At 41.8% G+C, this 15,146-nt stretch overlaps 1 protein-coding gene across 1 annotated transcript; it reads left to right on the top strand.

Annotated features, from left to right (window-relative positions):
* The first annotated feature begins 169 nt into the window (after window positions 1–169).
* Window positions 170–8,739, top strand: LIN7C (lin-7 homolog C, crumbs cell polarity complex component). The gene is made up of 5 exons (XM_057379769.1): window positions 170–252; window positions 3,623–3,741; window positions 4,825–4,896; window positions 5,231–5,440; window positions 7,883–8,739. Exons 1-5 carry the CDS (start codon window positions 216–218, stop codon window positions 8,036–8,038), a joined length of 594 nt encoding a protein of 197 aa, XP_057235752.1. The 5' UTR covers window positions 170–215; the 3' UTR covers window positions 8,039–8,739.
* The last annotated feature ends 6,407 nt before the right edge of the window (window positions 8,740–15,146 follow it).

Consider the following 15,146-nt stretch of genomic DNA (forward strand, 5'->3'; position numbering starts at 1 on the left):
CGGCTCAACTCGGCCCCGTTCGGCTCAACTGGGCCCGGTTCGGCTCGACTCGGCCCGGTTCGGCTCGATTCGGCTCGACTCGGCCCGCTTCGGCTCGGTTCGGTTCGGCCCGCTTCGGCTCACCTCGGCTCGGCCCGGTTCATCCAGGCCACCCCGCCGCTCCCCGCGCCCTTCCGGCAGCCCCGCGTCACTTCCGCCGGGCCGAGCAGGACGAGATGGCGGCGCTGGGCGAGCCGGTGCGGCTGGAGCGAGGTGAGCGCGGCCGCGSCCCGGACGGGCGCTCCTGCCGCCCTCTGCTGCGGGCGGGCGGTTGGCGGTGGTGGAGCCTCTGGCCTGGCCCCCGTTAGACACCCTCAGCCTGTCCCGATTCCCTGGCCGGCTATCCCCGTGCTGTGGCCCGGCCTGAGGCGGCGGCGCGGCGGGAGCGGTGGCAGCGGTGACAGCGGTGTCCGTGCCGCCCTCCCCCGTCCTTCCCCCAGGCTCCCTGGATGAGCAGGAGCTCTGCTCTAATCTCTTCTTTAGCCGCTCCTCTCCGCCGGGCCGCTTTGAACAGCTGATCTGATTTGAACGGGTTTCCGTCGCTTGTGGCTCTGCCAGCGCGTCGGTGAGACCGATCTTTGCTTCGGTTCCTCTGCTTTATGCAGCCCCCAGAGATTTTTGTCGCGTTTCTGTTTTTACGGCTGAGTTTGCATGGGTGCACACTCGCCCGAGGCCTTCTGTAGATGTGTCTGCTCTGCCTTCACTGGTGTCAACGCTTCTGCCAGGTTTTTTCAACCTGCCGTCTTTTGGTTTCTTCTTCTCTAATGGGAAAACTTCATCTTAAAGACAGCAGAATTCTTAGAATTTTAAGTTCGGTCTGTTAGCAAAAAGAATGTACTTATTTTTATAGAAGACAGCTAGGATTCCTTCCTAGACACAAGGATTCCTCTACACTTGTTCGTGACCGTCCTCTATTAGCCTCTCATGTTTATGTTTACACTCAGTTTTTCCACTGTATAATTCGTGTTGTTAAAACGTGCAGTGTGTAACTGAAATTAGGAGCAAAACAGATGAAATAGAGATCCTAGCTGGGTATTTTTCTGTARTATGTTTGTGGTGGTTATCCAGAGTTTTTAAGAAACAATTATACATTTCCTTCAGTGTGATTCTTTGGTTCTGTGTAAGGTCTACACATCCTTATATTAAAATGYAGATGATTAGTTTATTGGTATGTATTTAAGACAGCAGGGATTGGAAAATGAAGTTTAAATGGGAAAAGATTACTGATAATTAGAAATCACGTTTTTGAAAAGGAAAACAACTAGATGAAGTACAGGTGATTGAGTGATCTGACTTTTGTCACCATTCCCCTTAGGTCCATCCCTTTTGCTCATGATGCTGGATCCTTTTTTGTGAGGTGTATAATACACTGTGCATGGTACTATATTATCAAGCTACCTACCAAAAAAACTCAGTTTCTCTTTTTTTGCTAACCCCACTTCCCATTCCACAAGTGAACCCCTTGTAGTGTGTGAGAGTTGACCTGCAAACAGTGACTTATGTAAGGACTTTGTTTCCCACTACTCTCTCTGCTCTAAAGCTCATTAATTAGGGCAGCTGCTTTGGCAGTGGATTAGTTGCTCCGGGAATGTCTGTGGACTTAAAACACAAGACTTAAAACTCAGGCTCTGTCCTTSTTCACCTCATTACCCTGCCACTGTGCTCTGTCCATGAAAACAAACAAATCTGCTGAGTTGTGTAGGGATCAGTGAAACAAAGGAGCTGTTTGGTTTTCGGGCATGTTGGTCTTTTTAGGAAAAGAAGAAAAAGGGAGCGCCTTATAATGGACCTACAAAAGCAAGAGCTTTATTTACAAATAATTTATTTACAAGTAATTTAATTTATTTACAAGTAATTTAATTTATTTAGAAACAAGTAGTTGTTAATTATGTGGGGTTGAGTGTACATAACCTGATGAGGATCATAATCAGCTTGAAAGTGAAGGTCACTAATGTTGACATGCAGCATAAAAAAAGAGAGAATAGTGTAGAAAATGAGCTGGTTTAAAATCATTACCTTACACCACCAGTCAAATTCACTAGAGGGCAGGAATGAAACAACAGTTAACATTTCAGTTATTACAGTTTGGTGGTGACATGTGATAACTCCACATACAGCTTAGGAGTCTAGACTACTGAACATAAGCAGCAGGGGTGATAAATCAGGAGTATCTATGAGGATGCTGCATTTTTTCTGTATTTTGCTCACACATGCTTGGAGTGGTAGTATCTTACTGGCTTTTTTTTCCCACATTCCTGTACTTAAATGTTTCTTTTTTTCAGGATTTCAATCTGGTATCCATGATCACAAAAAAATGATTTGTGAATAACAGGCAATTGGTATAAAGGATTTGTTTCCAGTCGATGGATGACCAGTCTGTGTGGTTAAGTTATACTTTGTTTAATCAACTGCACCATCTGGTCTTGGTTTAGTAGTTTGTAAGATGTCTCTGATTATTCATGTGAGTGGACAGAACATCACTCTGGGCTGTGGCCTTGCTGGTGCACCTCACCCTTGTTTCAGAACGTGCACCACACTCCCTTTTCATCCTGTTATATAAGTGCTTCCTTTTTAAACCCATTTTAGAAGAAGTTCTTGTCTGTTGTACATCCTCTGTGCTGACGTGATGCCATTGAGTAAATGTGCATTCACATGAAAAATGAGTACCTAGAGGTTAATTACAGAAAAAGGGAAGTAATCCATTTGGGACATAGCAGTGTCCCAGACTTCATCCTGTTCTGTCTGCTTTTCTGAGAGACTGTTCTACTTCTGTTCGAGAACTTGTACATTTGAGAATCATCACTAATGTAACACTTGGGAAATGCCAGTGAGGGATGTGAATGTATTCTACTCTTGTAGCGCTGCCAAGAGAATGTCACATTGAATTTGATGCCTGTCTTGAGTCATATTGGTCTGGAATCAAATCCTTCATGGAGTTCASTTTCACAAAGCGGCATTTGTGGGAAAATGGACAATGTGAACTCTTCAAAAAAAATTTCAAGGAACTGAAAGAGATTTGGGGTTCAGGATTCTAGACTACAGGCGTATTGTCTCTTAGCTGARTATATCAAAAGGAGTTCTGTTGGTTTTATAAGCACTTCAGGAGGGAAAAAAATACCCCAGATTGTTCTCAGCGCTCTTCTGTTCAATACCTTATTGAACTAATTTTTGAATATAAAAGGAATGATAGCATATTTGCTRATATTATAGCTGGTGTTAACAAAATGTCATTCATAGAGTAGATGAACTATACACTACCAATGTTTTAATATGCACTACCAATATTTCAGTCCTTTGAGGAGAAAGGGGATTGGCTTTGTAATATGCATATGGCATATAGCTCCAGATATGCGACAGGGTTGGGTTGCTATAGTTGATTTATAACAGGCTGAAAGCATAATGTTTTACTGTAGCATTTTGTAAATACATCATTTTACGGATAACAAAACTTTATGCATAGTTTTAAAGTGTATGCAAACACACGTAGAGTGCTCCATTAACCTAATTTAAAAAAAAACAAGCCCCAAACTTACCTTGAGATTCCTCAGGGATTCCTCAYYACTAGTGCCTTTTTTTTTTTCAGACATCTGCAGAGCAATTGAATTGCTGGAAAAATTACAGAGAAGTGGAGAAGTGCCACCACAAAAGCTGCAGGCATTGCAAAGGGTCCTTCAGAGTGAATTCTGTAATGCTGTAAGGGAGGTAAGTTAACTTGCTGTAAGCAGTTACTTTCAGTCAAAGACCAGTATTTASTTTTTCCTTTTTGTGCTCAGTGCAGTAAGCTGATTTTGAGCTTTGTAAAGCCATTTGATTTACTGGGCTTAATAGAGCAAGACTTACTTTAAAATAATTTCAAAAGCAAGTAATATGGGACAGCATAGGTTTATAAAATTTTGGTTTACTAGCAAATTACTTCTTAAAGGTTGTTTTGAGAGTCTGTCCTTWCTGGCAGCTAACAGGATATTATCCCCTTGGTATGTAAGAATAGACAAAGTACCAATTGYCTGTGTTCTTTTTAAGCCAAATCCATATTTAGGTGGATCCTTGAGCCACCTCATCTTCATTCCAGGTATTCTTTTGGAGACTTGTGGGTGATTGGATATGCCTTGCTATTGCTGTTGCTGATGTTAATACTGATGACAACAGCTGGAATGATGTTAAAAAAAATCTGTAGAGACAGGTGTTATCTTAATGTTTTCATCCTCTTGAGGGCAGTGTGTTTATTGCTTAGCAAGTACRAATGGCTGGCAGGGAGATGTGAAGATGTGGGTTAGCCTTCAGTGCAAGCGTCTCTTTAACATAATATTCTTGTTGTGTCTGTATTTTTGATTCTGTACATTTTTTAAGATTTGATTAGGTGCTAAAGTTGAAGGAAAATTTGGGGGTTTGTGGGGAGGGATACATTGTCAGGAGAGCCTTGAGGAGCTGCCCTTTAGTGGTTTTGCATGCATCCATATTGAAGAGTTCCAGCTTGAATCAAACAAGAGAAAAAAGTTAACATGCCTCGAGTCAGTCGTGCGAGCCTGGCCATAAACATTTCCAAAGTCATGGTGAGCTCTGAATACTGTGGAAGGGGGCAAGATTTAGGTTGAGACTGAAAATAGAGATGCTGAGAGATCTGTTTCTTCACAGAGTATTGGATTGCCTCTTGTAGTCCATCAGGGAGTAACATTAGAGATGTGTACTTCTAATTTACACATTTTTGAGTTGCCTGATATTTTGTTATATTACCTGAGCAGAAAAATACCTGTTTTCCTCATRCTGAAACTGTTTTGTCTCACAAAGGTGTATGAACACGTGTATGAAACTGTGGAYATCAGCAGTAGCCCAGAAGTTCGAGCTAATGCAACAGCAAAGGTAAARGCCAAATTATAACTTCATAAAATAGAGTAGTTCATTATTTGAGAAGYGGAAGATTATATAAAATTCAGAAGGATATTATCTGGATGCCTGATAAAATGGATAAGCGTAACAGGCATAACAAGACTTGTTATTTTTAAATTTCTTCCGTTCTAATTTTATTCTTGGAGTTTTGAACTTTTCATGCTACTATTAGTATGCAGGGAATTAACTTCATTTGTCTTAAGATTTAAGTACTTTGAGATAAAATACATTTTCAGGCTGCTCACTGTGTCTGGCTAAAGGAACTGTATTTAATTCYTTATAAATGAGAAAATCTCATTTCTCACAGGCCACAGTAGCTGCATTTGCTGCCAGTGAAGGTCATTCTCATCCCAGAGTGGTTGAACTACCCAAAACCGAAGAAGGTCTTGGATTCAACATCATGGGAGGCAAAGAACAAAATTCTCCAATTTATATCTCTCGAATTATCCCTGGAGGTATAGCTGACAGACATGGAGGCCTGAAACGAGGAGACCAGCTGCTTTCTGTAAACGGAGTGGTAGGAACTGGTTTTCTCTTCTCTTTTTGTAGCAGTAACTACTTGTTTCCACTTGAGGGGGCACAGAGAATACACATGGCACAAGCTCATTGCTGTCGTCAAATCTTGGCAAAATACTTTGTTTTTGTCCTCACAAAACCARTTGGCTTAGGTTTCTGTAGAGTTGTGTGCATTGGGAGTTTTAGGATTATGCTGTCTCAAAAAGGAACTGTACTATCTATGTCAGTATTTCAGATTCTGAGGGGTTGTATAAATGTAGTCAAAGAATTTTGTGAAATAMTAGCTGCTGTTACAGCTTCCTTTTTCATTGAAGTTTCATGATGGAGATTTTTGCTAATAGAGTTTTCTGCACCTTCTGAGGTAAGTAGTAAATTRTGCTGTGATGCTTTTGGCTGACTAGATTCTCATTTTTCCCAGTAAAAATGCTACTGCATGATGGAAGCTGTAATGAGGTAGAACTGCAAGGTGGTGCTACCTTGTGTGGTATTTTTCCTTCCACTTAACTATACTGAGYTTCAGAAGCAGGCTTTTTACTTTATTTTAAGAGATACATGTCTGGAGTGCTGATGTGGAATTTTTTAAAATAAATACCCTCTTCTGAAGAATTAACAATACAAAAAGTAAATCAAAGGGAGGCTGGACACATGAGGTTATGGGCAGGGATTAACTTGAGACAGCTTTCAGTCAAATGCACGTAAATATCTCCCAAAAACTTGCTTTTATTTACAGACAGGTTCTATGCAGGCTTAAGATTCATATTCTCATTATTACATCTGTAAAGCAAGTTTTATTTTAAGACTGAGGGTCAAACTACGTTCTTGGTTTTTTGACATGTGAAAGGAATGGTGACTGTGTACAGATTCTGGGCATCTGTAGCATAAATCTCTGACATACTTGGCTCCTGACTATTACCTGGGAGTCCAGCTGTCCTTTTCAAAGGACATAAAAACCTGAAGTGATGCAACTGTCCTTGCCTTAGTCTTCTGTTATTAGGAAACATTGAGGGACTGGTTCTAAACTTCAGATGAGTCCTTCCTCACCCACAGACTCTTAAAGACAGCAAAACCACCACTCCTCCCAAAACTGAACCTGATYGTCAGGCAGCTGGTCCAGCTAGTAATGACTCTGTATGCATGTACATTATAAATGTGCATTGTAAGAATACTGTGAGTTCATGAATTGCTGTTAAGAACACTCAAAAAAGTCATTGCCATCTGGTATTTACAGATGGAATCCTGTCATCATAATACATGAAGGACATTTTCTTGTAGTTGCAATTTATACTTTAACAATAATAATAATAGTAATAAATGCCACTGCCAAGACTCTCAGGGAGCATAACTGAAAAACAAGTTTATTTGTTTCAGGTGGGAGATGTTGAGTGTATTCCAAAGTTTTAGGTGTTTTGATATAATTAAACAGAACTCTACGAATCTTTTATTACCAGTTTTAAACAGAACAGCCTACACATCCACTTGAATAACAAAACTGAAAACATTCAAATGTATGTGTTGTCWAAGTCTGATAGAAGAGAAATAACTTGGGTTTTTTTTTAACTGTTGTTTTTCTTTCTGTAAGTAACTCTATAGTAACGGGGAAACCCTCCAATCAACAGGTACATCACCTGCCTTCTAGCTTCTAATAGCACCAGTGGGAGGTAGGCTTGGAGTAGTCCCGTCATTGTGTTTAATAAGTTTGGGAGAAATAAGTTTCACTGATAAATTATATGCTGTCCAGGAATGTATATTTGGGTGCAGTTTTGGAGAAGCATTGCTTAAAAATCTATAATTAGATGAATCTAACGTAATCCTAAGAAATTCTGAGAGTTGTTTTAGGAAAACATTTTTATTCTGGTCTTCCTGAGTTGGGTTAGGCTATTCTTAATCAGTTTAGAGGAAATGAACTTGAATGTCTTGCATTTGCTGAGAGACATGTGGAGCACTAAGATAAGCAACACACTGCATGTTGGCTGCTCCATTGCAAGCACCCAATATGCACTGGTTTGCTTTGTTGTGATGCAGGGTAACATCAAGAAGGCAGCTACCCTGCAGCTGTCTGTGGCAACTTATTAAGCAGATTGAGGGTGACTACTAAATTTAAATTGCATGCAAAAGAAGGAAAACAGTATTAAATTTTAAGTAAGTATTCTCCTGATTTTTACGCAGAATTTCATAATTGACTGTGGTTATCCTTGCAGGATTAAACTGTTCAGCATAAGCCTAAACAAAATTCTGGCACTATTCTTTTGCTAATACTAATTAGTATTTTTATCATCACCTCAGCTGGTTTGCTGAAACAGAAGTCCTTACACAGACTTGAAAATAGAATACATATAAATAAATATGTAAACATATGTGTCTATACAGAATTGTACAAAAAAAACCGAGAAAATCTGTTTTCTGTACTTGTCTTTACTAATACTGAATGGTTTATTCTTTACAGAGTGTTGAAGGTGAACACCATGAAAAGGCAGTGGAACTGCTGAAGGCGGCTCAAGGAAAGGTTAAATTAGTTGTGCGATACACACCGAAAGTCCTGGAAGAAATGGAGTCGAGATTTGAAAAAATGAGATCGGCAAAACGCAGGCAGCAAAATTAACAATGTATGCAATAACTTATAAAGAAAATACATATTCCTTTTACATTTTATAGTTTCTTTGTGACTCAGTTGATCCAATGCCTGTTGTAAGACACCCTGTCCTTTTCATAGACTAGTGGAAGGATTGAGGTTGGAGGGACTAGGTCTAGTCCACCCCCCASTGCCCCAGCTTAGAGGAGGGCCAGCTAGAGCAGGTTGCTCAGGAGTGTGACAAGCTGGTTTTAAACATCTCTAAGGATGGAGACTCCAGAAGTTCTCTGGAYAGTCTGTTCTAGTGTTTTGCTCTCCCTTATACTATGAAGGTCTATTCCTATATTTAARTGGAGCTTCTGGTATTTCCACTTGAGCCTGTTGCCTCTTGTCCAGTCCCTGGATGTACTGGGAAGGGCCAGGCTCTTCATTTGCTCCTCCTTTTCACACATTTACAAAGATTGGTGAGATCACCCGAGCCTTCTCTTCTCCAGGCAAGGGAGACAATCCCAGTTCTCTCAAGTTCTTGTCTATAAGATACTCCAATCACTTCATCGCCTTTCTGGCCCTTAACTGGATTCATTCTTCTGTGCCCATTTCTGTACTGAACTGGGGAACCCAAAACTGGACCCAGGACTYGAGTTGTGTGTCACAAGGACTGAGCAGAGTGGAAGTATCCCCTCCCTCAGCTTGCTGGCAATGCTCTTTCCAATGTAGACCAGGAGATTGTTGTGCTTTGCTGACAGGGCACATGGAGGCTCATGGCTTGCTGTTCTCTGCCAGGCTGCTCAGTCCCCCAGTCTGTACTGGTGGGCAGGGTTATTATTCCCCCCAGTGCAGGACTTTGCACTTTCCTTTGCTGAACTTTGAGACTCTTGTTTGCCCATTTCTTCAGCCTGCTGAGGTCYCTTGGAATGGTTTGCTGAGTGTATGATCTGTCCCATCCCCTGGGTTGACTATGGACCCCAGTACAGGCCTGGGGTGCATTGGTAGTGGCTTGCATCTGTCAGGACCTTTTGCCATTGATCMCAACAATCCTCAGCAGTTCAGCCAGCTTCAGAATGTTTTCARTCTCCTTAGGTTTCAGTTTAGGAGGAATGTGTAGATTTAGAATGGCCTAAAATGCTCTGTAAAAGCATCCTTGATGATATTTCTATTGATTTTTTTAATCAGTTTTATGTCAGACTTTTAAGCAAGAAAGTGAATTTACAGATTTTTCAGAAGATTTTTCAATAAGACATACTTTTGCAATCAGCATCCTTTTTTTTCCTATTTTCTTTTGACATAGCATAGAATCTGCAGGGTTTTTTCTGAATGATTTTTGAAAAAAAAAAAAAAGATTCTTATGTAGCAGTATTTTGGCACTTTTCTTAAGAATATGTTGTATGTCAACTACAAAACCTAATCATGATCTACTGTGTAGCTGATAACGATACCAGATTTTGTAATGTTTTGGTGAGTACATTGTTTTTACACTTCTGCTAAATTATAATTCACTACTCTGGAAATTGTATTACCTCTSCTGTAAATAATTTACAGTTGGTGTTCTCATATAATGGTTTTGTAATAGCCAACCTTTACAAATTTGCAACAATCATTCCTGTAATTTACATTATTTTGTACTAATTTTAAAGCAGTTAAGGGGAAAAATGTTGTATGCAGTTCTGGATTGACTCTCTAGATGTATTTTTATACTGAGAAACAAAAGATATATAAATGCAAMAGAATTTCAGATGTTCCCCTGACTTTCTGCTGTTTAAAAGAATTATTAATTGTCATACCATTCTTTCTTTTTAGCATCTTCTATTGTAGTCTTATTTACACATTGAAKGTATTGGTCCTGGAATTGTTAGTACCTAAATTACTGATTGTTACTGTTATRGGAGTAACATGTTCTGAGTCTTACATGCCAGGTTACTGTGACATGGGAACTTGTCTGAGCTTTTATTACACTGCTTCTGAYTTGGGGGATTCCTGTTTGTGCTACRGAAGAATTACATCACTGTTGCTAAATAAGGGCATCTCCATCTATAAACAAATGTCTTATCTCATGTATGCTCAATGGTGGCATGGGTTTTGTGTGCCATTTTGAACATTTCTGGACAGAGATYCACTTTTTGGAATCTACCACATTTGATGCTGTACTTGTGTAGTTTAGGTTTAGGGTTTGGGTTGGGTTTTTTTTTAAGCTTCACCTTTTGAAAAATTAACTTTGTTGTCTACTGGGTGTCAGTTCACTTGTATGGCAGCTATGAGTGCATCCTAATTGACTGTTAGTAATTTGATTTTTTTAGAGGCTTAGACTGAAAAGTGCAGTTCTTGCTATGTGGCTAATCCCTAGTCTGATTTCACATGAAGCAATATGTGAAAGAAAGGAAAAGGCTAGCAATCTAAAAATGACAGCTTGAAGGTTGTGCGTTGTCAGTTGATCTATTTGAATAGAAAAACATGTGGTTGCTACAGGCAAGTGAGAAATGTGATTGCTTTCTGCATGTTGTAAGCATGGTAAGCCTGCAAAGAGAAATTTGGAAGATACTGGTAATTTGGAAATGCAGTATAAATATTTATCAGTTWGATGACATTGAGCACTGAATTGCATGGTTGGTTTTATGTCATAGGCCTCTTTCAAAAGGCCTCATGTTACTGATACAACCATGTTGTTGAATTGTATATTTTTATGGAACAACTAATGTTTAAAGTATTGAGACCAAAATCATTAGTTAGASCAATTGTGGATGTGTTTTAATTTAATTGTTAATTAGTAAAGATATGTTTTAGAGCCATATATAAATATATATATATATATATAAAACAGAAGGGTATGGATACAAGATAGGAATGTTTGTTTTACAACCTGTATCCCTTGTATTACTGAACRAGAGGTGTGTTTTGTTACTCTAATGAAAGATTGACTTTAGTGCAGCTTGAGMTGCTAAATGCAGTAGCATTTTCATTCTGAATTGTAGCATTTTGGTTATGTTTTGTCAACTGTGACAAAATGTGGGGAGGTGTATTCAGGCATATAAATAGTACATGTAGAATTTGATAAAATGTTTTTAAATTGCAATAACAAAATCAATAACAGACAACTAATTCATAATCATCTTTGATACTAGTAAGGAAAGGGTCAATTAAAATACACCGAGAAACTTGATCTGTGTTACTACTGAGCAGTGYCTGCACTGTGTTAMTRTGCAGACYCTACACACTTGTCATACTTGGGTATACAAACAGATTAAGAAGAGGTATCATTTCTGCAAGTAACTTCTGCATCTGTTGCTGCTGTGAGGGATCTTTGGGTTTTATCAACAGAAAAATAAAAGTTCAGTCTCACATGCATYGTGTTTGTGTGTTTTTCTTCCAATTTTCCATTTTGAGTACAGGTTTCAGACWGTTTCAATTGGTTGTTTATAGTCTTAGGGCATAACATAAAACACCTGCATGTGTGTGGGCATCCCAAGAGAGAAACTTTAAATCTGTCATTAGTTTGTCTCCTGGTTGCTTTTGAATCTTCCCTTTTCTACCCCAGTGTTTTGTGATTTGGTGGAGAAAATCAGAGTGCTATAAAGTATCTGTAAAAGTTTGAACCTTCATGTTTGAGACCTGCTTAGCTACATAAAGGATGCATAACATTCTGAGTCAGATAGAGCGTGGCTGCCATTAGTTCTTGGGTTGTTAGTATCATCTCTTTGCACCAGGGAAAGACTGAAGAGGAGAAAAGCTGTCAGGAAAAAAAATGGAGACCCAAGATCACAGTAAGGAGAAGACAGGTGCTGTTGCTTTTTTTTTTGCTGTGGTGCTCGAACATGGAGAAAACAAGCTCCTTCTCAAAAGGACCATTTCTTCAGTGGGAAATGTGTATAGAAAAGAGAAGCCCTGCAYCTAAGATAAAAAGCCTGGCCTTTGAGGACCGAACTGATCAGAAGCCAAAAAAGGGCAAGAGGCTTGGCCCCTCCTCACATCTGAAGCAAGTGGATGCTTAGAAGAAAYTGTGTTCTGGGGGAGATTTGAGAGAGTGGCCTTACCCTCAGAATGAAGCAGCTGGCCTTGGAAGACTGTTTCACTTTCTCCCACAAAGTGAAGAAAAAGAATCCCAAAACCAACAGCAGTTATACACTGACTGTTTCTTGGAAAAAGAACTTCCACAGCTTGGAGCTGTAAGAACTCTTCTCCTATGGTGCTGGACGATAACTGTAATGAGTAGTTTCATCTCTGTTAAAACTTTCATCCCTCCCCGCCTTGCACACGAGAAGGTGTGGAAAGGTGGGGAGGGATGACCTGGGAGAGACAGGTTCCTGGAAAGAATAACAGGTGTCTTAAAATGTCTGTTTTTATTTCTTCTCCTTGTAAATTTTTCCCTATCTGTGTTCCTCTCCCCGGTGCAGTAGTTTTTAATAGTTTTTAGCAATAAATCTACTTTGCAACTTAAGCTATTCAGCCTGTCTGACCATTTCTGGAGCATCTACATATCTTTCTCTCAATTATGTTATCTAAAAGCTAGACTATCCCAGTGTTTCAAAGCATGAAGAAAAAAAGAAAGTTCTGCTATTCTGCTTTTACTAGGGACCTTTTGTCAGAGAACTTCTGTGGGCATTACAGGGCGCCACTGCTGCTGTACAAAATAACCTCCACRCTACTATTTGTCTTCCAAAATCCAAGCAGGCACTGAGGGCCATTTCTGCTCCCATTATCTTTGGTTAGTGAAGTGAGACTACTTGCAGAGTGAGTATAAGCATTTCACTATTTTTCTTTGGCAGTAGTAGAAGAAAAAGGTCATTTTTTCTTAGAGGAATTGGTTTGGATCTGTTTTTTTGAAGTAAGTTGAGAGAACTCCTTTAAAATTTTTTTCGTCTTCTCTTGTGGTTGCTGCTCCTCCACTGCAATCCCTGAGTACTGCCATGGAGAGTGACATAAATGCACGGTGTCTTTGACCCTGACATTTCTCAGAACAACATGSCTTTGACAACAGCATTTCCCTGCCAAGATCAACAAGGGAGGACAAGAGATAACCGTATGTGTCTCTGTGGTAAAGCTTTAGCAYACATTAGTAGATGCAACTTTGAGAACTTCTATTTCTCACAAGGCACAGGACAAGCACGTGGCCTGTGATTAAAATGACCTTWCTTTTGCACTGATGCGTGATGATGTTCAAATAAAATCAGTACATCAKGAACAGGATTCCTAAATGCAAGGAAATAATATTTTTAATTACTGTGTAAAAKCATGTTAACACTTTTAGGAGAGTTAAAAGTTGAAAAACAATGAGAAATGTGAGATGGTGACTGAAGGGTCTGTATTTCCAGGGTCCTCACTGTGCACTCTACTTTCTTGGGCACAGATGATTTTAAGTCTTCAGGTGCCCACTAGTTACATGCCTGATTTTCAAATTTCACAAAATGCCCATTTTTAGCAAAGAGACTTTTGCTTTTTTTCCCCCACCTCAGCCAGCTCAAGAAAGGCATGATCAGCACAGACCTCAGCCCGGCATGGGGTGTCCTCTGGGATGTCAGTGTTGGGCAGGCAGTCCTTGGGAAGGTGAAGTGTAAGGTGTGAGCCCCTGGACTCCTGAGTGACCTGCACATGCCCAGGATTGCTATGAACGCTGTCTCTTCATTGTGTGTCTGGTGGGGGCAGGCTGCCTCAGCCCTGACACGTTTGTCTTGCCATGAATTTGGCATTTAGAATTTTTCATATGCAATTGCAGGAACTTGAAGTAACTGCAGCCAGGCCACACGACACCCTTGCACCATTCTTTTACTTTGGATTAAGAGTTCAGTGACCGCTGCAAATCCGCTCCTGGTGTTGGGGAAGTTTGGAGCTCGGTGGATACACGATGGTGCGGTTCATCCCATTTCTGTGCTGCAGCAGAGGTGGGCTGTCCACCACTGATGACTTCCTATGCTTCTGTCCATTTATTCGCACAATGGACATTAGGATTCCTGCCTRGGTGTGTCGTGGGCTCTGTGGGTTTAGGCTGGGCTGCACAGACACCTGTCTGGGTGTGACTTGGGCTGTGCCGGCAGTGCAGCTGGGCAGGAACTCCCCRGGCGAGTTCAGAGCATCCAAACGAGACATGTAAAATAGGTGGTGTGAGCGTGCACCACGACAGGATCCGGTGCCTTCGCAGCGCTTTCTTCAGCCRGGTCTGTTGGCTCAGAGCTCAGAATTCCCCCTGGACCAGAGGGGGCCAGCAGGGATCCATCTGGACCAGCCCCAGCTGGTGTTAGCTGTGACATCCCCAGTGACATGTGGGGACCGCCTGGAGCATCGTGAGTGACCTAAGCTGAACATGCAGCAGGCTCATTCCTGATGTGGCAACAGGTTAGAAGCATCCGGAATAAAGCATTTAAAAAACCAACTTGGATGATGGAAGGCACTGATGACAAAGACAGGATTTTAGTTTTGTTTAGTACTCYTTTTAGAGTAGTTAGGAGAAGACGATCCAAACTGGCACAGATTTGGTTGCGATATCTGAGAAGTATAAAAGCCAGCTACCACGGCAGTGTTTTGTGTGGGAAAAAAACCCAATTCTTTAAAAGCAAACCGGTGTGAGAAGAGCTTGTGCTGCAGTCACCGCTGCTTTGGGAACAGGAGTGTGAAACGCTTTTGAGTCCCTGAGGCAGAAGGGAGCRAGGACAGAGGGCCATACCAGCTGGAATCCTGCAATACCGGACTCTCAACGGGCTACCTTTATCTCCACCCGCTGCACCGTCGGGGCCTTGCTGGTCCCGGTGCCTGCCGGCTGTGGGGCGATGCGGGCCCAGGCGCTCGCACGCTCCTGCCGCGGCAATGCCGTAGCTGGAAATGGTGTCCTGAGGTCACGGGCCCGGAGCTGCCCTCACCCACAGCCAGCTCGCCCCGTCCCCGCGGCTCCTGGGCTCATTCCCTCACATTTCCGCGGGCCCCGGGGTGAGGGCCCTGAGGGTGCCGGGGGTCCGGGCGGCGATCGGGGAGCGGCCCCGGCGGTGAGGAGTGGGCGGGGCTTCCCCGCCAGCGCCCCGCCCCTCGCGCCCATTGGCAGCGRCCGGGCCCTGCTTTGCATATTGCCCGCCCCGCGCCAGCTCTCCGCCAATGGGAGCGCGGGTGCGGCTTCATTAGCATACGCACCTCTGCCCTGGGCGCGGAGCCGGCGCGGCTG

This window comes from Malurus melanocephalus, unplaced genomic scaffold (assembly GCF_030028575.1).
Source record: "Malurus melanocephalus ecotype Western Australia unplaced genomic scaffold, MMel_1.1 scaffold_423, whole genome shotgun sequence".
Lineage (NCBI taxonomy): Eukaryota > Metazoa > Chordata > Aves > Passeriformes > Maluridae > Malurus > Malurus melanocephalus.